The 27780-nt window shown below is 41.7% G+C and overlaps 1 protein-coding gene across 2 annotated transcripts in view; it reads left to right on the forward strand.

Moving 5' to 3' along the window:
- MYL10 (myosin light chain 10) overlaps nucleotides 1–27780 on the forward strand; it is a 62413-nt gene that overhangs the window by 12287 nt on the left and 22346 nt on the right. Inside the window, exons 1-4 of one of the 2 annotated variants that reach the window (XM_087719074.1) lie at nucleotides 2917–2999; nucleotides 18539–18628; nucleotides 22161–22236; nucleotides 23465–23569. In XM_087719074.1, the coding sequence (XP_087575200.1) occupies nucleotides 2997–2999; nucleotides 18539–18628; nucleotides 22161–22236; nucleotides 23465–23569 (274 nt within the window). In that variant the 5' untranslated portion in view covers nucleotides 2917–2996. Of the gene's footprint in view, nucleotides 1–2916; nucleotides 3000–18538; nucleotides 18629–22160; nucleotides 22237–23464; nucleotides 23570–27780 lie in introns of those variants that run through there. The other variant, XM_087719075.1, reaches the window with a different exon arrangement.

The raw sequence follows: 27780 nt of genomic DNA on the forward strand, positions 1-27780 counted from the left end.
ATCATAATCCTGTCCATTTCCTGTTGTCGTTAGTTGCGAAGTCATGTCCAACCCATCGCAACCCCATGGACAACGTTCCTCCAGGACTTCTGTCCTCTACCATCCTTTGGAGTCCATTTAAGCTCATGCCTACTGCTTCAATGACTCCATCCAGCCACTTCTTTCTCCGCCGTCCCCTTCTTCTTTTGCTCTCAATCGTTCCCAGTATTAGGGTCTTCTCCATTGAGTCCTTCCTTCTCATTAGGTGGCCAAAATATTTGAGTTTCATCTTCAGGATCTGATCTTCTAAAGAGCAGTCAGGGTTGATCTCCTCTAAGACCATTTCTATTTCCTGGGGGCGAATAAAAAAAAATTAAGTTAGCAACCCTGAGTGTATAACCAAAGGGCTGCATCTTTTTACATGTGTTTCTTCTGAGGATGTCCCAGATTAAAATTTAGCAGCAGATGTTCTAGATTGTATCAGAGGTTCAGGCCTTTTCTTTATGAATGCCCACATTGTCTTCAGTAGAAGGACTCTGGTTTTGCATTCCAACAATATACGTGGCCAACGCCATAGATAAGCAGAAAGAGATATTGATTTGCAATGGGAGGAAAGACATTTTCGTTCAGATACAGGCAGTCCTTGATTTACAACCTTTCATTTAGAGACTGTTAGAAGTCATCAAAATTTGGACACCTCGCAACTGACTCATATTTATGATGGCTGCAGTGCCCCGGGATCATGTGATCCCATGTTTGAGAACTTCCGACAAGAAAAGTCAATGAGGAAGCTAAATTCACTTTTAACAACTGCAGTGATTCAACTTGAGAACAGTGGCAAGAAGTTATAAAATGGGGGCAAACCTCACTTAACATCTGTTCTTGCTTAGCAATGGGAATTTGGGGCTCAATTGGGGTTGTAAGTCGAGGACCACCTGTCATTTTGTTCCCTAGCTTACACAATGTTGGGTCCAGAAGTTCTGTAATTGTGAACAAAGCAGGGCAAAAGTAATCATAGCAATTTGGAATGAGAGACTGAAAAGGACCGTATGTGATCAAATAATTTGTAAAAATAATAAAAGCGGGATTCAAATAAATAAATAAATTTTGTTTCTTTTAAATAAAATAAATAAACAAAATTAATGAAGGATGGGATTTGAAACCCATCAACTCTTTGGAGAACATGCTGTCAGATATAACCTTTGTATGAAACCCATCAGAAAGCAAAAGACTATATTGATCTTAAAACATTAGGGTGGCTGTTTTTTGTTTTTGTTTTGTAAAATAATTTAAGAAGCAAATCTTAGATTTATTGAGAACTAGCTGATAACCTGGCATTGCCTGGGTATTTATTTATCCCAATCCTGTATTGGACAGAAAAAGGAATGAATTGTAAGTGGCACTGTAAGTGTGGAATGGGTTGTCCTCCCTACTTCCATTAACTTCGCCGCAACTCCTGAAGAGCGATGGCAAGAGCAACTTCTCCCTGTGCCCTGATTTCGGAGACAATTAAATTAGTTAAAATTGTTTTCCCTGTGCCCCCACAAGGGTCAAGAAAAATGATACCACCGTGTTGAAAATGTCCAAACGTAATTTCTAATGCTGGATTTTCCCCCTTGCTAGAGGGAGCCCCCTTGTGCAGTACTGTGAACCCATTATCATGGCAACTCCACTGCGCTGTACAGTAGAAGCCATTTTACAGCAGTACAGTAGAAGTCATTTTAAGGCACAGCAGGCTGTATCTTAACAGAACAACCCCCTCCCACCAAGAGCCGAGGTGGCGCAGTGGTTAAATGCAGCACTGCAGGCTACTTCAGCTGACTGCAGTTCTGCAGTTTGGCTGTTCAAATCTCACCGGCTCAGGGTTGACTCAGCCTTCCATCCTTCCGAGGTGGGTAAAATGAGGACCCGGATTGTTGTTGGGGGCAATATGCTGACTCTGTAAACAGCTTAGAGAGGGCTGAAAGCCCTATGAAGCGGTATATAAGTCTAACTGCTATTGCTATTGCTATAAGAGGTGTTAGGGGTGTCTTACTCCCACAGTATTTGTTTCCAGAGAGAAAGTCATCCTTGTACCAAGTTTGGTTGAAATTGCTCGAGGCGTTCCAGAGTTATGCTGGAACAGACACACACACACAGAGCCATTTTTATGTATAGAGATACTATTATGGAATGAATGCTTTTGTCTAATCTAGTGCTCTCCTGGGAAGATTAGACCAGTGTTTCTCAACATTTATATGTGAGGCTTCACTTCCAGAATGTTCCAACCAATGAACATTGTAAAGTATTGATAGTTGATTGTAGTTAGTTAAAATTATTCAGGGTAATTGAATGCCAGTTTGGTGTAGTGGTTGAAGGTAGCAGGCTAGAAAACATTACTGTACGCAGGAAGCCAACTGAGTAACTTTGAGCCAGTGACTCTCTCTCAACCCAAGGAAGCAGACAATGGACACCACTGCCAAAAAATAAATGTTACCAAAAAGTCCTGCAGGGACCTGCAGATAGTCCATAGCAGTCATGACTGACTTGGCAGGAGAATTTAAATATTGTCTCATTCATTTAATAGCAGTAAAATATGATTAATCCTAGATCCAATCTACCAGCCGGAACGTATTGATTCACGGTTTAAAATAATCCTATTTCACTTAGTGTCCTGTGTTATTTTATCTTTAGTGTCCTACGATAATCCTTCTGTTCTGGGAAATCCGGGTGGTTAAAAAAAAATACCAGGAGGATTGGTGCACCTGGAAAAGATTTTCAGCCCGACTCTCTCCCTGTGGTCTCAGCTTTCCTGTTCTACTTACATGCTGAGTTAATTTGAGGAAAACAAAACTCCCAACAAGTGGGATATGTGTGGAATGGCACTGAGATCCAATTGCAACCGTCTCTAATCTTGCATCTATTGTCTAAACTTGGAGTGGGCATATTTTTACTCCAGAATAATGCTATATATAAAAACACAATGGACATTTGGTGGGTTGGTGGTCAAGTTGCCAGAGTAAGAGAAGATATTCGTTATGGTAAGATCCTTGTTTCCTTTTCCTTCCCTTCTGCATTATCTTTTTTTCCCCCCACAAGCAATTTCCGTCCTTCCCCTTTTGTTTCCTTCCCTTCCCCTTCTTCTTCCATTCCCTTTCCCTATTTTTTTATTTAGTTTGTCAAACATGTAAAAGATAACAGATATAAGTATAAACATAAATATGAACACGGTAAATAGGTATGAATAAACGGAGACAGTAGGACAGGGACGGTAGGCACCATGATGTGCTTATGCAAGCCCCCTTACAGACCTCTTAGGAATGGTGTGAGGTCAACAGTAGACAGTCTTAGGTTAAAGTTGTGGGGGTTTGGGGATGTAACAACAGAGTCAAGTAGTGCATTCCAGGCGTTGACCACTCTGTTGCTGAAGTTGTATTTTCTGCAATCGAGTTTAGAGCGGTTTACCTTGAGTTTGTATTTATTGTGTGCTGGTGTATTATTGTGGTTGAAGCTGAAGTAATCATTCACAGGTAGGACCTTCTGGCAGATAATTTTGTGTATTACACTTAGGTTAGACCATAGGTGGCATCATTCTAGGTTGTCCAAGCCCAAAATTCCAAGCCTGGTGGCGTAGGGTATTGTGTTGTGAGTAGAGGAGTGGAGTACTCTTCTTGTGAAATACATCCGGACTCTCTCAATTGTATTAGAATTCGATATACAGACAAGCTTTGAATCATATAGGGGTTCTTCAGGCTAGCTTCTTGATTTTCAGCTTCCTGGATGAGTTGGAAATCACCAGGACTTCAATTTATATAGGCAGGATTTAACCTGTTCCTTGCTGTGAACTAAATCTCTCACTTTTCACTGTGATAGTCAAAATATGCAGAGGTCCTGGGATGATAGACAAGTTCTAGGCATTGCTTTTGAATTAAAGAGGGTGAAGAATTTGTTTTATTGAGTGCATCGCAATGACCCCAAATATGAGAATGGCTTTATTAATACTGAGTGCATTGCAATTGTTCTAAATATATTAGCTACAGCTGTAATGTAAAGATAGTATTTGGTAATGCTCATTTTAATTGAAAGAAAAATGCTACCTATCTCCTCTTAGTGCAAGAATGTGCTTTGGAGTAGCATGCCACATTGGTACGAACCAGACAAAGAGTGGGAGGGACAGGCTTCAGAGTTATTTTGTGGTTGGTGTGGAGGGAATATTTGTGATTTGCACTTTGTATTTCCCATTGTTTGGTCCCATCATAGACCTGTCTGCTTGACCTCTATCCAGAATTCAGACGGCTGTAACATAGTCCATTACAATATTAGCTGGCTCTTTTGCAGAAGGGGGTTAAAAGAAAAATGGAAGAGGATAAGCTTGAAGGAAGATTTTACAGAAGGTCATGAAGATGCCCGCCTAATGATTGTGGGAACTAGGATTAATAGTGCCCTACTGAACACATTTCTGGTTGGATCAGATTTATCATTGGCACAAAACCTGCAGTCTATCTCATTACTAGCCACATTTAATTGGTTGGATATGACCAAACTGCTTGCCTTGAGGTGGTGAGAATCTAAGACTAATCCAAGATAGTTTTCTGATTTGGCTTGAAGAAACAAGTTCTGACCTTAAAGGTAAAGGTAAATGTTCCCCTCGCAGATATGTGGTAGTCATTCCCGACTCTAGGGGGAGGTGCTCATCTCTGTTTTAAAGCCAAAGAGCCAGTGCTGTCCCAAGACGTCTCTGTGGTCATGTGGATGTCATGACTAAATGCCAAGGGTGCAGGAACGCTGTTACCTTCACACCAAAGGTGGTCCCTATTTTTCTACTTGCATTTTTACATGCTTTCGAACTGCTAGGTTGGCAGAAGCTGGGACAAGTAATGGGAGCTCACTCTGTTACGCCGCACTAGGGATTCGAACCGCCAACCTTTCTGATCGACAAGCTCAGCATCTTAGCCACTGAGCCACATGTCCTGCCCTTACAGTCCCCCAAATCACCTAACCTCTGACCTGGAGAATCCCATAGACCTGTATATGACGGTCAAACATTTCATGCTTGAAAGTAGTGTTCTTTTCATGATATAGACATATGCTGCCTTCCACCTTATTCTGCATAATAGTAGGTCTTCTCCTGAAACTACACTTCCCAATTCCAATGTGTTAAAACACATGTTCTTTGTTCTGGTTAGTTATAAGCAAACATTATTTCCTTGCACCTGATAATCATGGCTTTGCTTCTGCATTTGGGTGATAAAAATATGAACTTTCCAAGTCTGGGAGATTGGCATCAGCAGCTGCTGCTTATCACATCATCAGAGATGCCAGATGGGTGGAAATCAAAAGAAACCAGATCTGTTAACTATTGGCATCAAGACTGTGCAATCCTAATCCCTCTTGTGCTACCTTTGCTATTAATAGATATTCTACTTTTCTTCCAACAAGCTCAAAACAAGCATTCCTATGATAATGGTTATAGAAAGAAAGCCACTGGTAAGAGGTCTCCCCCAGGAAGTCTCTCGATTGTTTGAATCTGGAATTCTGCATTACTTGCCAGACAGGGCAAGTAAAATAAAAAAAGCTAGAACAGATCAAAGCCATGATGGACAGTGGAGGTCCATATCTCAGGGCCAACCTGATAAAGACTATACCAGGGATCGGCAACCTTAAACACTCAAAGAACCACAAAGGTCCTAACTGGAAGCCCCTTGTTCAATTCTGGAGCTGACCAGAAATCTGATTCCCCTCACCATAGAGTCTCCTCCTAGAGTGGCATCCTTTTCCCTCTACCTGTCCTAACCAAAAACCCTATCAATTGTGGAGCTGACCAGCTAAAGGGAGCCGCAGCAGAAGGATGAAAGAGCCACATGCGGCTCCAGAGCCACAAGTTGCTGATCCCTGGACTATACCAAATGGAAGAGTATGTCTTGGAAGATCAGAATAAGAGTATAACAGAGTTGGAAGGGACCTTCGAGGTCTTCTAGTCCAACCCCCTGCTCAGGCAGCAAAACCTTATACCATTCCAGACAAATGGTTTTCCCATTTCTTCTTAAAAACCTGCAATGTTGGAGCATCCACAACCTTTGGAGGCAAGTCAATGATAAAATGAATTTATAAAGAAAATGAAAGATAATGTGGAGAGGTATGGTGCGTGAAGATGGTGATTATGTTTCTTTTTCTTTTTTAAATCTTATGCCTCTTGTTCCTTTACCCTATTTATCACTCCTTTCCTGTACTCTACGTAACATTCTAAAGGGAAAATAACTATGCATATAGGTAAATTTGTTTGGATTATGACTGCTAGATTAATGATGATGATCATTTTCTGAAATACCTCTGAGAAGCATTAGAGGGAATTTAAAATAGTGGAAGGGAAGAAGGGTGGGTGGGTGGGAGCAACCAGACCTAACCTCAAATGATAGCAATATCCTTAATGAAAGCAACTGAGATTGTCTACACATAAGAAACTGTGCAATTATGCTAAATGAACTCTGCAGAAAAGCTGTGCCTCATCCTTTACCTTTTTATGATGTCTTTTAAAATGTATTAAAATTATGGAGGTTCAATAACAGTAGCGTCACAATGGTTTGCTGGAGACAAAGAGCTACGGTCAGAAATAATTACAGCCATAATTACAAGGGATGGCCACTCACAAGACAGAAAAAAGCATGGGGAAAAAATTGCAGACTAAGTAAATACAGGCAGTCCTCGACTTACGACCATTCATTTAGCAACCAAAGTTACTGTAGGAAGGAAATGGGAGGAATTTATCACCAAGGGGAATTTACCACCACTAAAAGAAAAAAAGGATAAAATCCTAAAACAAAGGCACCACTAGAAGCTTTTAAAGAAAAAACAGGAAACATTGGAATAGAAAATCATTTAAAAACCCCATAGAAACAGATAGCCCAAGAAAGGAGACCAAAGTAATTAAAATTCCAATATAGTGGAGGAAAAACAGGAAATGCAGATATAAGAGGAGATCAGGCTAGGTGACAAGGGGGAAGCAAAAGGTGCTAAAGACAAGCCAGGATGATAAAGAAGGAAGAAGAAAGGTGCTGAAGACAGGTTATAAAGTTAGTATCAGTTTTGGGAAACATACTTGGGGCAAATAAAGTTAAAATTACAAACACGAACTAGCAAACACCTCCTTGCCAATCAAAGAGCAAAGCAGGAATGAAATCATTAACACAGGAATCACGCAAAAGCCAGAATCATTAGCACAAAGCTACAAAAAAATGTATCAGACTTCACAGGTAAAAAGAGTATAAAATATCTAGTCAATCCCAGTCTAGTAGCTAGACCAGGGATCGTGTCCTTGCTGCTTGTACCTCCTTCCTGAAAAATAAAATACCTGGCTTCCACGCAGCTGTTCCACTCAAATTATTTTTCACGCTTCCCGGTGGGAAATTCAAACCTAGCGAAGGAAGATTTGAAACCTTCCAACATTACAATGGCACTGAAAATAGTGACTAACAACTAGTCCAGTGGTGGGATTCAAATAATTTAACAACCGGCTCTCTGCCCTAATGACCAGCAGGGTGGGTGGGGCTTGGTGGTCATGTGACTCGGTGGGAATGGCCAACTCAACATCACTCACGTTGATGGGCGCTTCACCTTAGCTGTTACAATGTAATAAGGGTTAACCGGAGAGGCAGTTTCTGTACGCAGGGCAATAAAAATTAGGCTAGAAACAACACCAGAATGTTTCCTTCCTGCCTTCTTTATAGGATTAGCCCTGTAAAGTGGGAAAAAAACAAAATAATATTTCTTCCAACAACCGGTTCTCCGAACTGCTTAGAAAGTTAACAACCGGTTCTCCCGAATAGGTGCGAACTGGCTGAATCCCACCACTGGACTAGTCTTTCCCCTTAAGAGCGGTAGTGCCAAACAGTGATTAGAAGTAATATAGCAGGCTAACTCTGCCCACATCCTGGAGTTCGATCCTGACAGGCTGGAGGTTATCTCAACCTTCTGTTCTTCCAAGGTTGGTAAAATGAGGACCCAGATTGTTGGGGGACAACATGCTGATATTGTAATCTGGAGAGAGATTTTGCTGCAGACGGGGGGGGGGCATGGTTTCACATGCTGCCTGTATCCCACGGATGGGGCTTTGCTTGTTTGTATGGCCCAGTTTCTGACATGCTGCAATTGGTGTTGGTTCATGGCCGGGGGTTGGGAACCTCTGCGGTAAAGGCACTATGAAGTGATATAGAAATGTAAGTGCTATTGCTATTATGACTGCTGCAGCATCCTTATGGTCAGGGGATCAGAATTCAGGCACTTGACAAGCTGCATGTATTTACAACAGTTGCAGCATCCCAGGGTCACATGATCACCATTTGTGACCTTCTCAGGTGGCTTCTAACAAGCAAAGTCAAAGGGAGAAATCCACGATGTGAATCTCTTAACAACGGCAGGGATTTGCTTGAAATTGTGGCAAAAAAGTTGTAAAATTGGGCATGGATCACTTAACCTCCCTGCTTGTCAATGGGGGTTCTGGTCCCAATTGTTAAGGACTACCTGTATTGGTATGTCAGGATCAGGGGTGGGCTGCTGGGGGTTCGCAGGGGTTCAGGAGAACCTCTAACTAAGATTCTGTGCAGTTTGGAGAACCCCCAAATCCCACTCCTGGCTGGCGGAAATGGGAAGTCCTGGCTACCGGAAGTTCGGGAAGGCTGGAAACGGGTCTCCAGAGGGCCTCTGGAGCCTGGGGAGGCTGTTTTCACCCTTCCAGAAGCTCAAGGAAAGCCTCCGGAGCCTGGGGAGGGCAATCCCCCTCCCCCTCTATGGTGCAGTAGGCTGACTTGGCCACACCCACCGGGCAGAGAACCCCTTGCTAAAAAATTTGAAGCCCACCCCTGGTCAGGGTGAATGGTACAATACAGACCTAGTCTGTACCAAGAATATCTTCCTTTTCTTCCAAAAATGTCCTGGAAGAAACCAGAATGTATACTGTGCTTCTTCTTTCCAGTCCTAGAGTGAATTAAGGGTCTCTAATCGAATTTGAACATTCCCACACCAGACAGCTATTGCTTTTGAGATCATCCTTGCTGAAAACTCTTTCCACTTTCATGCTGGGACAAATATCACCTGAATATGGAGATAAAGTAAGATATCAAGATGAAATAATAAGAAAGGTTATGGACTGTGCTGAAATGGACAAATTAACAAAAGAAATCCAGGGAAAAGAAGAAACAGAATGCTACCAGATATGGGATAAATGGTATAGGTGGATGGAGGAAAGAAACAAGAATCAGTGAAGGAAGACAACAAAGCCCAAAAATAGTAGTTAAGGAGAATTAACACATATATATGTATCCAAATGGTTTAAACATACAAGAGGTAATCAGCCAATATAGCAGACAGAGGAGTAAGATAAGAGGGTTAAGAATGGTGAAATACAAATGAAATATAATGGAAGGGGATACAATATAAGGGGAGTGATATCGACTGGCAATTGCTATTAGAAAGAACAGGAAGCTCCTGTTCGTATTGTATTGTGTAAATGTGGTGTACGTCTAAGTTTTGTGTATGTGTATTTTACATGTTTGTAAATATTTTTTTTAAAAAAATGATGGGCCTGTGCCCTAAAAGGTAAAAAAAAAAAAGTAAGATATCAAGACATCATCTCAAGAGAATCAACTCTCTGAGGAACACAATGCAGTGGTACTCATCATTAATTGATTCTGGGAGGCACAATGAGTACCAAAGACGATGAGAACCAAATGTACTCAAGGAAAAACAAAGTTCAGTTGCCTTTTGAAAAAGCACCTTTGGAAGAACCTTGACCTGGGTGACTGAGAATCTCCATAGACGATGAGTACTAAGCATTTTTTTTTCATAAGGAATAATGTAGTGAGTCACAAGGCAGCCCACACCAACAAGTTCTAGCTTGTGCGTTGAATACCAAACAAACAATGAGTACCCGGATAAAATTTTCACATCAAAATATATTGAGTATCAAATCTGATGAGTTCCAAAGCAGTTGAGTAAAAAAGGACCACTGTATTAGCAATATTATGTATGCCAGGTTCCTAAGAACACCGTCTAGAGAACAGGGTGTCAAAGTGTTGCCCCCACAATCAAAGTTCGCAGCACGGCAGAGCAAATTTATGGAGGAAAGTTGATTTACTAATGGCTACTCAATGTGTAACTTAATGGACTCACCATATTCTAAGTATTTTAAGTAGTTTTTATATTTATCCTTATAACTGTCTTCTGAGGGATCCAGTAGGGCCTACCTTATGGATCCTTGCTTCTATTTTCTGAGGGGTTCTATAACAGGGGTGTCAAACTCAGGTCATCATGGTGTTGTCACGTGACATATCACAATTTTTTTTCTCCTTCGCTAAACCGGGAGTGGGAGTGGCTAGCGTGTGATGCATGCAGCCCGCAGCCCGTAAATTTGACAGCCCTGTTCTATAGAAATGAATGTTCTTTCTCGTGAATAGTTCCCACAAAAACTGAGGGATTTTTTTTCTTTGAGACATCCAAATCAGGGGTGGGTTGCTACCGGCGTTACTGCCAGTTCGCTTCACGTGCCCCCGCCACGTGTTGCTTGCGCATGAGCAGTTGCCTGTAAACTGTTCTGCGCTGCGCAGCACATTAAAAAATCACTAAAATCATTCCGGCAAAGGCATGGTTACCAGGGAACCGGTTTGGGGGCTGGGCTAGCCTGCCGTCCCTACCGGTTCGGTGACCCATGGCCAATTTCCACTACCGGTTCGCCCGAACCGATGCGAACCAGTAGCAACCCACCTCTGATCCAAATCCTCCCCCTTCACCCGAGTGCTCTGATGCCTGAAAAGCTGCTGCAGAAAACCCAAAGCAAAACCTTTTTTTCCAGCCTTGAACACCCATCCGTCACTTCAGAGGAATCTGTTGTGACATCATAAACTGAGACACTCGGATTAGATTTATCATCTAATTATAGCAGAACTGGGGGGGAAAAAAGATGATCTTTTTTTTTTTTTTCAAAAAATGATCAGAGGTATGGAATGCTGTCCATAAAAGGAAGGCATCAAACCATGGCAGCATATTGGATTAAAAAGGAATCCCGTGGGAGGGAAACTCCTAGGTACATTAATGGCATTTTTTTCTAAGCAGGCACAGAGAGAGCCTCTCAGAAATCCTGAAGCTGGAGCTGCTGAGAATTGTATTTTTCAAAAGCCCCCAGAGAGCCACAAATTGAAAAGGAATGCTTTTCAGTTCAGTTTTCAAAATAAAATGGTGAAATCCTGGGGTGGGGGGTGGGGGGGGAATTATGCAGCAAGGAAAAAGGTCCGCTGGATCAAATCCTAGATGTTACTCTAGCCCAGAGTTTCTCAAGTCTTAGCAACTTTTAAATTGTGTGGACTTCAACTCCCAGAATTCCTCAATTAGCAGTGGAAATTTTGAGCTCAGTTCTGGTCATAAGTCGAGGGCTACCTGTAATTCCCCCGCAAAAAAACATAGCAAGGCAACTCCTTCAATGAGCTATTCCCGTGATGGCGAACCTATGGCACATGTGCCAGATGTGGCACGCACGTCCTCTCTATGGTCATGTCAGCTGTTGCCCCAGTTCAGCTCCACTGTGCATGCATGCGTGCCTCCCACAAGCCAGCTAGTCTTTGGGTCTCTGACACGCATGAACGGGGGGGGGGCATGTGGGGGTGGGTCATGCACATGCATGGGAGCCAAGCACATGTGCAGGGGCAGGGCGCATGTGCAGGAAGAAGCACGTGCATGCGTGGGGCGTACACACATTGCATTTTGGGACTTTGGCCGCACATGAGTGCATGCGCTTTGGGCACTCGGTCTGGAAAAGGTTAGCCATCACTGAGCTATTCCAACAGTAATGCTTTGCCTTTGAGAAGTTTTTGGAGAATTCCTTCTTCCCCAAAGTAATTGGGATAAAGTCTTCTAACTTGGTGGAGAATTCTAAAATGCTACTTTTGCTTCTCTAGGAATAACTTTAGAAAAGACACAACCTTTTTTGACTGGCAGAAAAAATACATACTGGAGCTTAATTTTAAATATTTAAAAACAATGCCTGCAAAGTGATCTGGAGGCTAAAAGGTGCAATCTGAATTCATAGTCATCATATAAAGGAAATTAAGTTTCGTCTTTTAATGAACTTTAAAAAACACACACAATTGTCCGTCTCATTTGGAATCAATTCTGCATTGTGAGAGATGAAATGAAATCCTTCTTTTCTCCCAACTGGAATTAAAGATCTTTTTTTTAAAAAAAAATGTAGAACAAAAAGAGAGAGTAATTTAAAAACAAAACAAAGAAATCAGAGGGGGAAATGCATCAGAACAAAAAAATGTTCAAATGTATGCTTGTAAATACATACGAGATCTTGAGAAATACATTTTTATCATCCATATTCAATGTTTTTGTCCAAAATTACACAAATAATATAGCAATAGCAATAGCAGTTAGACTTTTAGAGCCAAGGTGGTGCAGTGGCACAGTGGTTAAATGCAGCACTGCAGGCTACTGCTAGATCAGCAGTTCAGCGGTTCAAATCTCACCGGCTCAGGGTTGACTCAGCCTTCCATCCTTCCGAGGTGGGTAAAATGAGGACCCAGATTGTTGGGGGCAATATGCTGACTCTCTGTAAACCGCTTAGAGAGGCCTGAAAGGCCTATGAAGCGGTATATAAGTCTACTGCTATTGCTATTGCTATTTTATACCGCTTCATAGGGCTTTCAGTCCTCTCTAAGCAGTTTACAGAGTCAGCATATTGCCCCCAAAAACAACCCGGGTCCTCATTTTACCCACCTTGGAAGGATGGAAGGCTGAGTCAACCCTGAGCCGGTGAGATTTGAACAGCCGAACTGCAGAACTGCAGTCAGCTGAAGTAGCCTGCAGTGCTGCATTTAACCACTGCGCCACCTCAATATATTATAAAAATAGTTTAATATGGCCAAAATTTATTCTTAGATGATAGGTTTTCCCAAAACAAAGCCTTGTTCAAATTTTTCATTCAAAGAACTTTCCACACTTTTAAATGTCAAAGTATAGTAAAATATGTATGTTATTTTTCAAACGTTATGTAATAAAAAAACCTGGCAACTGATAACAGGAACTGAATTGATTTCTTACGTTGCATCAATTTATATGCATTAGAGATAGAAGACAGTAAACCAACAGTCGACCTTTCTGATCAACGAGCTCAGCATCTTAGCCATTGAGCCACCACATTCCTATAGTACAAATACTATATTTATATATAGAATATTATTTAGTTCTGTTAAAGTCATCCATGGATCATCTTCATGACTTGTTGAATTACGGTACATTTTAAAAAGTTTCTATGTTAAAAAGAGTTCTTGTGAGATTCACATTGAATCTCAGATCCCCTTCAAAGTTTTAGACTTTCAAGAGAATCTGTCCAGAGATGGGTTGCTCCCGGTTCAGCCCGGATCAGGCGGACCAGTAGTAGTAGCGGTAGGAGGCTCTGCCCACCCACCCGGACGCTTCTGTGCATGTGCAGAAGCGTCGCGCACATGCAAGAGCAAACCGGTAGTAAAAAAATTTGGAAACCCAACACTGAATCTGTCATGCCTTATTTAAGGAATGTTTCTGATACATTGAATTCCTTGCTATTCATTGAAAAAGACAATGTACCATTGTAGCTGAAACAAAAAAAAAAATTCTAGAAGAATTATTCAACCTGACTTGAAACAATTTCTGTTGCAAATATATTCAGTCATCTATATTTGCAATTCTGCCTTTCCTTTCCTTGTAGTGAAGAAATTCACTTTGTGTTTATAAAGATAATAATAATAAAAAGATGGGGAGAAGGAAGATCATAAGCCAAGGCTTTGCAGATACTTTCCAAATTTCTGATGTCTGCAACAGAGCAGAACAAGGAATGGCATTCCTCTGGAAGTTCAATATACAATTTTATTGTATATGCCCAAATGCATCTGATGCATAATTGGATCCTTGCTTGCCAACAAAAAACCAGCCATTCTTGTTCAATGAATTTTGCTTAACAGTCAAAAAAACAGTCATCTGGGGTTGCTAGTTTTCTGCCAGAAATTGCCAGTTACTGTCCCATGAGTAGAATGGCTACAGCCTGCTGCTCATTTCCCAACAAACAAATAATTTAAAAAACCATTATTATTTTTTTCTACCACCTGGTTGTTTCTTTTTAAGAATTTGATGTCATTGACTACATATAGTCCTATTTAGCAATTGCCTCGTGCAGCAACTGTTTGCCGTTTGCAGTTACAACGGTGATGAAAAAGTAACTTTGCATTTAGGACCTTTGCAGCAGTGGTGAAATTCATTTATTTTACTACTACTTCTGTGGATGTGGCTTGGGGACATGGCAGAGGAAGGATACTGCAAAATCTCCATTCCCTCCCCACTCTGGGGCCAGGCAGAGGTGGTATTTGCCGGTTCTCCGAACTACTCAATATTTCCGCTACTGGTTCTCCAGAACCTGTCAGAACGTGCTGAATTTCACCCCTGCTTTGCAGGCCACTGGAGTTGTTAAAGGAATCTGGATTCCCCATTGACTATGTTCATAGAAGGTCACAAAAGTTGATCATGTAAACCTGAGGCGCTGCAACCATCATATATATTAGGGGCGCCAAACTGAAGTCCTATGGGCTGGATCCAGCCCGTGGGATGCTTAGATCTATCCCATGGGGCTGTCCTGGAAACAGTAAAGGGCTGGCCTATGGTGCAGCTGCCGACCCTCCCAGACTCCGTTTTCAGCCGGGTCAACCTCCTGCAACCTTCTGCCAGCGAAAATCTCCCCCACTCCCGAGCTTGGTTTACACTGGCAGAGGCTGCTGGAGGCCGTCTTGGCCAAAAACAGGGTCAGGGGGGCCACGCACAGCCACCTGAGCTCCAATTTCTCTGGCAGAGGGCCACGTCCACTGTGGCCCAGCCGTGTCCCCCCCAGTCTCTTCCGCCCAGGTCAAACACAACCCTGATGTGTCCCTCAATGAAATCGAGTTTGACACCCCTGATATTTTTGAATCAGTTGCCAAGCGCCTGAATATTGATCACATGACCATGAGGATGCTACAATGATTGTAACTGGGATAAACAATCATAGGACACTTTTTTCAGTGCCGTTGTAACTTTGAACAGTCACTAAATGTACTGTTGTAAGTCAAGGACTACTGTACTATATGTTTGTGTGCATGTGTGTTTTTCTGTTCAGCATCTGAGTTCTGAAGTAATTCAGATTTTCCATGGCTTTCAATGGTAGCCCCGATTTACATTTAGAGCTTATAGCTGTTCCTCTTGTTTTTTCTCCTTGACTCCATGACCTGGAAAAAATGTAAAGAATTCTTGCAAGGAAAACCTAGCCTAAATTTTAAAAGAAAAGAAAACAAAACCTTTGGCCAAGAGAGTACAGCTTGATTCAGCCTCTGGTTTTATCTTTGCAGGTTGATTTATTATTTTGGTGAGTGGAAATTAAAAGTACTCTTAGAGAGACATTTAATTTTGAAAAGGAGAAAAGAATTCTAGGGCTGATTCTACCCACAAGAGTGGGAAATTTCTGGCCTCATCCATTCTGATGATGATGATCAATTTGCATTTCACAAATAATATAACCCAGGATAACTGGTGGTTATCTTTCTTTATTTGTCTCTAAGAGTTGTGAGGCAGTTTTCAGATCAAACTGAATAGAGAATATTTGCTCTCTAAAATCTGACAGAATGTATATATTAATAAAATAATTTTAAAAACGTATTCAAGTAGAGAAAACTACTTGTTAACCTTCATGCAGGTCAAATGGCACAGAAAATCATGTGTACCGAAGACTATGCCCAAAATGACTTTCATGCCCCCTTCAAAACTTTATATTGTTACATTACATTGTTATTTGTAAACCACTCAGAATCATTTAGGGGAAATAGGCAATGTAGAAATTTGATAAGTAAATAAGCTGCTGAAAACAAATTCAGCCTTGGAAAATAGAGAAACTGAAAAGACATTAATCATCATTCCTTGACTACTGCCATCTAATGACTAAACTATCTGTTATCCATGTCAAGGAGTTTCTGAAATCACTACTACTAGCAGTGGAACAGTTAACGACAACAATATATTAATTATGTTGCACTTAGAAACTAATTGTGCAAACAGGAATAGATATCAATAAGACACAAAAAATGTAAAATAGAAATTAAAAAGCTAGACTTCTCCAACTCCAATGGCAAAATGGAATCTCAACTAGGTAAATCGCTTTCTACTAAAAGAAATAATAAACTAGAACTTATAAAATCTACTAACAATAGATTAACTGTTAGTAACGGGGCTAATTATATCAAGTTATTAAGCAATGTGCTTTATCAGTGATAACTACCATGAAGTTGGGATTTATGGAAAGTGCTTTTGAGATGCATTATATTTGATCATAGTTCTGGTTATTGTACATGCTGTTAATTTTCTATTTTCTTATTTAACCCCTTCTATATGGCATGTTATAGGGACGCGGTGGCTCAGTGGCTAAGACACTGAGCTTGTCGATCAGAAGGTCGGCAGTTCCGCAGTTCATATCCCTAGCGCCGTGTAACGGAGTGAGCTCCCTTTACTTCCCTCAGCTTCTGCCAACCTAGCAGTTCAAAGGCACGTAAAAAATGCAAGTAGAAAAATAGGGACCACCTTTGGTGGGAAGGTAACGGCGTTCCTGCACCTTCGACATTTAGTCATGACATCCACATGACCATGGAGACATCTTGGGACAGTGCTGGCTCTTTGGCTTTAAAACAGAGATGTTACCATTATATATCACACCAGTATATATTTTCTCCTCCCTTCTTCTTAAAAACCTGCTCTGCAATGGTCATATTTGTATTTTCATGCTCTTTTTTTATATACCTATGATGCTTCTGGTATCTTTTGTTAATGTGTATAGATAAGCCAAGGGGGACGTGGTGGCTCAGTGGTTAAGACACTGAGCTTGTCAATCAGAAAGGTCAGCAGTTCGGTGGTTCGAATCCCTAGCGCCGCGTAACGGAGTGAGCTTCCTTTACTTCCCTCAGCTTCTGCCAACCTAGCAGTTCAAAAGCACGTAAAAAATGCAAGTAGAAAAATAGGGACCACCTTTGGTGGGAAGGCAACACTGCTCTGTGTCCCTTTGGCATTTAGTCATGCCAGCCATATGACCACGGAGGGATCTTTAGAGAGTGCTGGCTGTTCAGCTTAGAAACAGAGATGAGCAGTGCCGCCTAGAGTTGGGAACGACTAGAACATATATGAGGAAGAACCTTTACCTTTTGTCTGGCACATCAGAGGTAAAAGTAGGGTCGATCTGTGATTGCATGACTATGGCCACAATCTTAACTGTTTTGATTCCCCCACCCCAAGAACGTACCTGGTTGAAACAAAATCAAACCAGTGGAGCAGGGACCTGTTAGTCCTTAAAGAGTAGGAAACTAAAGTCATGAATACTAATACTTTTGTGTTCTAACCCCCTCCTCTGTCCAGTAACGAAAGTTGAGACAAGCTTAATTAGAATGTACTTTTAATAACAAGAAGCCAAAATCTCGGTGGCTGAAAGCCAAGCACACAAACAGGTAAGGACCTTGGCAGCAAGTCAGACAAACCTTGGCAGCAATCCAGCCTGCCAAGTTAGTTACGTTCTCTTTAGTCAATGCGTTGACTTCTGCAAGAGGGACGTGTTACAAGCAGTCTTTTTTATAGTCTGGAGAGGAGCCTAATGATCACCAGCTGAGCGCAATTACCTCCTGTAATTGCGTAATTGTTCCTGATGCCGAGTACCTCTTCGAAGGCGTCCATCCAGGGACAACTCACTGCTGGCTTCTGGATCACTCTCCTTTGTCTCCTCCCCACTGGTCCAAGATTCAGGCGCCACCTGGTGGCCAACCAGTCTCTCTGCGCCCTGCTCAGAGTCAGAACCCTGTCCAGAGTCCTCCACATCCTGCAGAGCCAACTCATATGGCCCCTCGCTGTTGGAGTCTGGTGGCAGCTCCAATGGCTCCTGCTGGGCCACAACACTTTTTTTATAGGGCTACAATAACAGAATCTTGTGTCTGAATGCGCCTCCCTCCCCGCTCTCTTTATCTTTGAAAGAACTAGAGCGGTCTGGTCTGAGATCCTTTCTCATGTTACAGTTCTATCCTAGACTCAGATCCCTTTTGTCCAGAGGTGGTATTCAGCAAGTTCTGACCAGTTCTAGAGAACTGGTAGCAGAAATTTTGAGTACCTCAGAGAACCAGTAAATACCACCTCTGACTGTCCCCACCCTCATCTATTCTCTACCTCCTGACTCCCAGCTGATTGGGAGGGAATGGGGATTTTGCAGTAACCTTCCCCTGGAGTGGGGAGGAAATGGGGATTTTACAGTATCCTTTCCCTTCTACCAAGCCATGCCCACCAAGCCACACCACGCCCACCAAGCCACGCCCACGGAACCGGTAGTAATTTTTTTTTGAATCCCACCACTGCTTTTATCTGACCAAAGTCTTGGTTATGACTCTTCCTCCTGTTCCTCAAGGTGATTCCTTCTGTCCATTACACAACTATGGGAGGTATTTAGAGCTCCTCAGAAACTCCAAAGTGGTTTCTGCCTAATGTGATTCTTCTTGTTTTTAATTCATAGGCTCCCAAAATGGCAAAGCAAAGGAAAGAAGAGGGCAGCGCCAATGTTTTGTCCATGTTTGAACAAAGCCAGATTCAAGAATTTAAGGAGGTACGTTCCATTTACTGCTTCATGATTTTAAATTAATTGATTGGGAAGACAAATTAATATGGAGCTCTTTGTTTTTTAAATGTTCCTGTGGGAAATTTTATTGTGAAGGACAAAAGAGGAAGAGTTGGCATCTAAAGTGGGTCACTTCCATTTTTGACCTGCGAATGGTGGGGAAAAGGGCTTACAAGTAGTCCTCATTTAATGTCTACTTGTTCAGCAGTTCAAAGTTATGACAGTGTTGGACAAATGGTACTTATGACAGGTTTTGGATTTCCACCTATTGCAACATCCCCACAGTCACACAATTGTGATTTCTGCTGCTCTCTGCCAACTTCCCACATGCAAAGTCAATGCCCTCAGGAAGCCAGAAGTTGCGATCATGTGAGATCCTTATTTCACAATTTATGTAGTCCTCGCTTAAGCATGGCAAATTAAGTCTGCCAGAGTTGCTGTTGCTAAGTGACACAATCATGGGACACTGTCCTTTATGACTGTGTTGCTTAACTGTGGCAGTTCTGGTCCCAATTGCCATCATACTCCTACCTATAGTGTCATTTAGGAGAGACCGCCTGCTGCCAATTACCTCCCAAAGACCCATTAGATCACACAGGGTTGGCCTCCTCCGGGTTCTGTCTACCAGCCAATGCCACCTGGCTACTACCTGGGGGAGGGCCTTCTCTGTGGCAGCTCCGGCCCTCTGGAATGAACTCCCTGCAGGGATTCGGACCCTCACCTCTCTCCAGGCCTTCCGAAAAGCCGTCAAAACCTGGCTTTGCCGGCAGGCCTGGGGTTGATGAGTTCCCCTCCCCTCTCGACTTGTGTGGTTGTGTGATTCTTGGCTATTTTTATTATTTGTATTTCGTTTTTATGTTCCCCTTTTCCCTCTTTTGAATTATTCGCCGCCCTGAGTCCCTCCCGGAGAAGGGCGGCATACAAATAATAAAATTCAATTCAATTCAATTCAATTTACCCTGGAAAGCAAGAAGTCTTCTACTAACACCCTGGAGGGAGGGCAGGACACAAAGAAGTCAAGGCTGTGTCCACAACCACACAGTTGAAGCCTTGTCCTTTGTACGTGTGATGTCTTTGCTTGTACAAAACGACAAAACTTGGATCACACGGTTGCTACTACCAAGGTTGCTAAAACAAACCTAGCTCTGGAATAATAAACATAACATCCAGTAGACTGTTGGGGGTTGGGGGACAATTTGTTGCCGCAAGTACATCTTATTTATGAAGCAGAGCAGATGGTTTACAGATAACTTGCAATTTTAAAAGAGCAGCAATTAAAGCTTTATTTGCTAAATCAAAGGGGTTTGATTGAAATTTGAAGTCTGCCATTCATATGTGATGGACTGCAATTCCCAGCATATCCAGCCAATGTGGATAATGGCCATGCTAGCTGGGGATAATATGAACTGCAGTGCAACACACCTGGGAAGCATCAAGTGGGATTGGTTAAGATTGTGCTGAGATAATTGAAAAGGATTAAAAATCATTCTTGTTTGTGATGGTGGAAATTCATCCATCATCATCCATCATCACCCATCATCATCATCATCCTATTTATTCTGGCTAGAGAATTTAATAATTATTTAACCACTCAGGACATTCATTTTAAAAAGTAAAAAGTTAAGCAAAGGAGTCTTTATTTAGTCTAGAACCATGGCACGCAGGCCACAAGTGGCACATGGAGCCATTTCTGAGAGCACGCGAGGCATTGCCAAGTCAGCTCCAGCACGCATGTGCGCTGGTCAGCTAATTTTTGGCCTTAATTTTCAGCCGTTTCCCCCCCACCAGAGGCTTCAGGAGGCTCCCAAAGCCTGCGGAGAGGGAAAAACAATTCCCGGAAGTTCAGTGAGGCCTGCACGTATGCATGGGTGTTGCTGTTGTTGTTGTTGTTGTGTGTGGAGGGGGCATTGCATTATGGGTGTGGGCACACACCCTCCTCCCCGCTCCCCCGACTTTTGGCACACCTCGACAAAAAGGTTAGCCATCACTGGTCTAGAAGGAGGATTATAAATAAAAGGCCAAACTGCAAAATAAATAAACAATTGTGCAGCAATCTTTGTGTAAAATATTTGAGGACACAGCGGCAAGCATTTTTCACAGTTTCTACACTTAATCTCAAGTAAGCTTTGAGGTCTCAGGTTCCCTATGCTTGCAGGGCTACATTGTAAAGGTGGAGCAGCAACCATCAGTGTGAAATGCTTTATACAGGGAGTCAGATTTTGTTACACCTGTTGTAACAACTGGGATGCTTTACAGGTACCATATTTTTCGGAGTATAAGATGCACCTTTTCCCCGCCAAAAAAGAGGGTGAAAATCTGGGTGCATCTTATACACTGAAGACAGCATTTTTGGCCTCCTGAAACCCCACCCCCTTTGTAAAAATGGCCATGCATAGCCTTTAGGAGGCTTGTAGAGTGTTCCTGGGGGCTGGGGAGGGCAGAAATGAGCAAAAAACAGACTGTTTTGGGGAGGTCTGCAGAGTGCAAGCACTTTTTTTTTCAATTGGCCTCTTCAAAATCTTGGTGCATCTTATACTCCAGTGTGTCTTATACTCCGAAAAATATGGTGGTTCTTGAATTAGGACCACAACATAGCCTGGAATTTTGGTCATGTCATTGCAGTCATAATTCAAGATACCACATGACTGGATTCAATTCTATGAGTAATAAGCAAGTCACCACAATTGTTAAATGAATCTTATGGTCAGCAAGTGAATCCAGCATATCCAATGGGTGTTTTTTTGCCATTTTTTTCTGGAACATAAATCGTTGTAAATTGCAGTGACATGACGACACCACTGTAATCTGTAAATGTGAGCCAGTTGCTAAGTGCCTGGAATGTGATCCCAGGACTGGAGGTGGGTGGGGGCTAAGTTAAGAACTGCGGTGACACGGTGGTTAGAGTGTAGTACTGCAGGCTACTTCTGCTGGCTGCCGGCTGCCTGTAATTTGGCAGTACAAATCTCACAAGGCTCAAGGTTGACTCAGCTTTCCATCCTTCTGAGGGCAATAAAATTAGGACCCAGATTGTTGGGGGACGATATGCTGATTCTGTAAACTGCTTAGAGAGGTCTGTAAAGAACTGTGAAGTGGCATATAAGTCTGTTACTGCTATTAACAGAATAACAGAATTGAAAGTCTTTTAGTCCAACCCTCTGCTCAGGCAGGAAATTCTGTACCATTTCAAACAAATGGTTGTCGAATTTCTTCTTAAAAACTTTGAGTGTTGGAGCATTCACAACTTCTAGAAGCAAGTTGTTCCACTGATTAATTGTTCTAACTATCAGGGAATTTCTCCTTAGTTCTAGGTTGCTTCTCTCCTTGATTAGTTTCCATCCCTTACTTCTCGTCCTGCCCTGAGGTTGGCAGCTGGTAACTTGGAGGACGAGTCATAAGAAGCTTTTTAAAAGTCTGTTGTAATAATGTCATTCCTGTCTTCTGATACAAAAACGTGAAGAGCAATCGGGACCTGCTGGTTCTTTGCATTCCAAATATTGATTGATGTTTTGTTCCTCAATAGGCATTCACTATCATGGATCAGAACCGAGATGGTTTCATTGACAAGGCTGACCTGAGAGACACTTTTGCTGCACTGGGTAAAGATAAAGAATCACCGTAAAATGTGTCATTTGCTGTAATACTCTTTTATTTATTAAAAAGTTTCTTTGGAGGAGGGGTTATCCTAAGCGTATCAGCACACTGCAAGTATTTCTTAGTTGGCATAAGGGCAACAGAATGTTGGCCAGTGAAGACAGCCTCCAGGTTAGAGATCCTGTATTACATAGAACAGCATACACATGATAGGGAAAACTGGACTTTAACTAAGCTTGTGCGATATTGGCCAAACCTGCTAAAATTGATTGACATTGTCCTTAGTATCAGGGAATTTTACATGTAGCACAGAGCGGATAGCCAAGAGTTGCCAGTGTATTCCCCAAGAGGAAACAGTTTATGTAGTCAATCTAATAACTTCAGTGAAATTAGATAAAGTCAAATTGAAATATCAGATTATAGAGCATATATAGAAGTGATAGAGGAGAATATTTGTAGCTCTGGGTTGGAATGAGGGGGGCCTTGGTGCTCTCTGACCTTGGTTCTTTTCTTGTAGATGTTTCATTATCAAACTAGGTGACATCTTCAGGGTACTGATTATTAAGTAAGCTCCCCTTTGGGAGCGAAGTGTTGTGAGAGTTGTGTTGGAGAACACACAAACCAGCATACAGAGACACTGCAGTTTAAATAGGCTTTTACTTTGGTGGAAATAGAGGTATCAGAGTCCATCAAACAGTCCAAGTCATACATGGATAATTCAGTCAGTCATCAATTTCTTTCAGTTAAGGGATAATCCAAATAACTTAGTCCAGTATCATATTAACAGTCCGGTATGCAAACTTTGCTAACAGTTGCAAAACTTACAATAGCTCACGGCACTCAGATCAGATCAGCCCAGCATCTAACGAACAGAGAGCTAACAGTCATTCTGGCTCCCTCTTATGGCCGATTGAGGAAAACAGCAACCAATCACATTTTACAGTATGATTTAAAGACACAGTTACAGCATTGTTACTTGATTTATATATTGCCAACCCAACCGTTAGATTATATTCCTAACACTGATGATGTTACATAGTTTGGTAATAGAATGTCTGCAAGAAAGCGACCAAAGTCAGAGAGCATCAAGGGCCCCTTCATATATAGAAGCCTTATTTGGCCTAGTAATATTAGTAATATTTCAGCAATCATCTTATGTTCTCCCAGACCATAGTGACTTGATTTGATATTTTCTTGGCTTTCATAGTACATAATCAGAATATTACACCACAGGGCGTATGAATGTTAAAATGGAAGAGTTGGAAGCAATGATCAAGGAAGCTCCAGGTGCCATCAACTTTACTGTCTTCCTTACTATGTTTGGTGAGAAACTGAAAGGTAAGGAGTAATCAGATGAGAATGGCATGTGTGGAATATGGGTCTATTTTCCTCACCCACATTAGCAGTCTTTTTGCCTGTAGGTTCATTTGTCTTGTAGTATAGTATCGTTCCCCCAGCAAAATCATGGGCTAACTTAAGCTGTAGCCAAATTTTGAGTGAGTCCACTTCCATAATGAAGATTATTTTAATAAAGAAAAGCACAATTAAGTGGGAGGTTGGGCTGCTATAGAGCACAGCACCCTACTTAAGCTTTATTGCCAAGAGTGCTTCTGGTTGCTTCTCATATAGGTTCCTATGGACTCACTGGAAAGCAGACAAAATCCCATTGGAAGGGGAGGTAATAAAGAAGGTATTAGACCGTGCAGAAATGAATAGGTTGACTTTGAGAATAAAGGACAAGGAGGAATCAGTGTACTACAGGACATGGGGACAATTTTATGAATGGCTTGAAGAAAAAGGAACAAAACATGAAATAAATATCCCAGACCACACATGATTAAAATAGGGGGAGGGGAAATAAGAAAATATCAAAATGTAAATATACATGCGGAAAAATGTAATGAATTGACATATGTTAAATAACGATTATAAGAATGTATATCTAAGAATGAACTTGAAAGGAAAAATAAAAAAACATTTTACAAAAAAAAAAGTTTCTATGGACTTGTGGACCACAGGATTGTGGATGGTTATACCCCAATGCCTTGTTGAAAAGGTTAGATTAGAAACAAACAGGCAAACAAACATTTACCTGTAAATGACTGTTTTTTGTTTTAATTGCAATAATATGCACATGAACAACTGCCTTCAACTCAATGTATATTGTTCTAAATTTGACTGTAAAAAATATGATTTCTGGAACAGAGTTGTCAGTCTGGAATGCTCTACTTCAATGTTTCTCAACCTTGGCAACTTGAAGATGTCCGGACTTCAACTCCCAGAATTCCCCAGCATTCGCTGGCTGGGGAATTCTGGGAGTTGAAGTCCGGACATCTTCAAGTTGCCAAGGTTGAGAAACACTGCTCTACTTGATCCAGCTGCCTGAGGTACAAATGTTCATAGTTCCAGTTGCAAATTGACTTCCGTGGACCTTACTTAAGTGGTCACTAGAGGGGGCGTGCATAAGTGTACTATCGTGCCTATTGTTCCTGCCATTGTATTTTTTCTTTTATTCTTGTTCACGTATAAATTTTTTAAAAAACCAGAACAGTCTGTTGGGTGTGTGGAGAATACTCTGAAGGTCCAGAAATGATGTTGGAGAGTAGCCTTCCAATGTCAAGGGCCATTCCTACCCTGTTTCCCCGAAAATAAGACCTCCCCAGGTAATAAGCCCAATCAGGCTTTTGAGCGCATGTGCTAAAATAAGCCCTCCCCTGAAAATAAGCCCTCCCCAAAAATATCGCAACATAGCAGTAGCCATAAGGTGGCCATGCTCGCCACCTCCTGCACCTCAAAAATAACAAGACCTCCCCAAAAATAAGACCAAGCGCTTATTTCAGGGGTCAAAAGAAAATAAGACCCTGACTTATTTTCGGGGAAAGATGGTACCACAGAAGCAACTTTATGAGCAAGAGTAACTTACCACCTGTGTCTACATAATGCAGGTTTTACATCAGATGCTAAGACAAAATTAAAGGAGAGGAGAAATTTCTAGATTAGCATCTTGTATGGAAAAAAACCCATCACATTCAGCCATTAAGTCGGAGGTGGGTTGCTACCGGTTCGCACCGGTTCGGACGAAGCGGTAATGGTATTTTGACGCTGGTTGCCCAAACTGGCAGCAACCCATGCTGGCCATGCCCCTGAACCAGATCCCTGGTCGGTGATGCTGTTGCCGGCATGTTTTTTACTAATTTTTTCATGTTTGGTGCATGCGCAACTGTGCACATGCGTGCAAAGTGAACCAGCAACAACACCGGCAGCAACCCACCCCTGCATAAAGTGATTTATTTGTTTGGATGTAGCATGTCCCTTTTTTCTAACTTGAATCTTCTACTCTTTTTCTTTGCTGAATGACCCTGAATGGTGGTGGGGCTGCCTGAACCCTGCTGGTTCAGGAAAGTAAAAAGAGGTTTTAAAAACTAAGAGGGGGGGGGGGAGGAAGGGAAGGGAGAAAGAAAGAGAAAGAAAAAGAAAGAAGGAATTTCACTATTTAGCCGGGATTCAGCAAAGGAGAAAAACAAATGCTGTTGCTTTAAATTGGAACTGAGCATGCCTGGCTGTGGAATTCTGGGAGTTGAAGTCCACAAGTCTTAATGCTGCAAACTTTAAATTGAAACCTGCTTTAAATTGAAAAGCTGCTCAAAAGGAAGTTTGCAAAGTGACATTCAGCAGTTTGTTTCTGGGTCAACTGAACAACAAACTGGATAAAAGGTAGGATTCTTATATGGTTCTATGTTTTTGAAGCTTTGGGGTTTGTGTTTCTAAAATGGTTCTAAAATGGTTTGGATCATTCCCTCCTTATGAATGGAGCCAAACTTTCTATAGGCTCATTATGCCATTATCTCTTATCTGGCAGGAATGTGAATGAGCCTTCTGGGAGTAATATTGTCTGGATTATTTTGGTGCCTCTAACAGAGAGGAAAATTGCCAGAAAGGAGAAGGAGTTTACTAGGACAAGGCTGCCATGCAGAGGAAGGCAGAAATAGTCCTTGACTAATGGCTACAATTGAGCCCAAAATTTTGGTTGCTAAGTAAGAGCGTTGTTAAGTGAGCTTCACCACATTTTACCCAATCCATGACATCTCCTGGTGAGTGACATCAAGTTGGCCACACCCACCCAGTCACATAACCACTACGCCCACAGAATAGGCCTCACCCACAGAATAGGTAGCAAAAAAATTGAAACCCACCCCTGGGGTGAGGGGACTACAGATCACATCCACAAAAACATAACTCAAGAGGAGAATATTATGGAATGAGACCACATCATTTGAAGAAAGGCCTTTCCCCATATATTCCAATGTAAATCTTAAGGTTTTCTTTGTAGATCTCCTCCAGCTGCTTTCCATTAATAAGATTCAGTAAATCACTACATCCTATTCAATTAATTGTTCAACTAATAGAACCTGATCTTCTCATATTTGCCTAAACTTTAAGAATGTACACACACACACAAATACATACATACAAATTAATGAGCTAAATTTATCAACTAAATTTCAATTTACTGGCTGATAAAGCAAATTTTGACTTCAATCCTCGATCTAGGGTGATTGAGCTCAATAAAGATTATTTCAAAGTAGTTTTTAGGGTCAGAATTGTTATTTTTTTCTCTGCAAAGGCCATCATGGGAGGAGACGTTCAAAGCCCTTCTATTTAGCTCAGACACATCTGTATCCCTAAGGAATTACTTTGTTTCGAAATGAAATATTTACAAAGACAAATATTCCTGCAACCAGTCCTAATTCAGGTTGGCTTGCGGAATGCTAATTAATAGCCTGTTAGTTTAGCATTCCAAAAATGGTTCTTGTTGATTCTGTAGATTGTTGACAAGAACAAGAGTTCCTGAGTTGATATGGGGGGTAGGATGAGGGAATGGACTAAATACGATAACGTTGTATTATTAATTTAAAAGTAATCCAATAAGATTTAGGTCAGTCTGGGTCTCATGAGACGAGAGGAATAGGCAGACATCTCCTGCCCTCCTTTTCTCATTTTAAGATCTGGAGCAGATCAAGGATTTGACAGACAGAAGAGTGATGCCTTTTGGACTGGCAGGGGACCTGTCCTTCCTGCTTCAATCCTGAGAGATGCCTCCCTGCTTACTTGTGATGATTAAGGGAACTGGGTATGTCTACCTATCAAAGAGAAGAAGCAGGGGTAACATGATAACTGTTTTCCAGTATTGAAGGACAGTCACAGAGATAAGGATGTCATTGTATTCTCCAAAGCAGCTGTGGGTCCGCCAAAAAGCAAAGAATGGGGGGAAAATGAAGGAGACAAGCAACCTAGAACTAAGGACAAATTTCCCGACAGGCACAACAATTAATCAATGGAACAGTTTTCCTCCCAGAGTTGTGGATGCTCCAACACTGGGAGTATTTATAAGAGATCGGACAACCATTTGTCTGAAATGGTATAGACTTTCCTACCTAAGCAGGAGGTTGGAATAGAAGACCTCCAAGGTTCCATCCCAGCCCTATGATTCTACAATTTCCTGAAATACTGGCTTGGTTTGGATGCCTTCCTTACCTAAATGACTTCTT

The sequence above is a fragment of the Thamnophis sirtalis genome, unplaced genomic scaffold (genome assembly GCF_051295495.1).
Source record: "Thamnophis sirtalis isolate CommonGarterSnake01/CBP01778 unplaced genomic scaffold, rThaSir2_p1.2 scaffold_6, whole genome shotgun sequence".
NCBI lineage: Eukaryota > Metazoa > Chordata > Lepidosauria > Squamata > Natricidae > Thamnophis > Thamnophis sirtalis.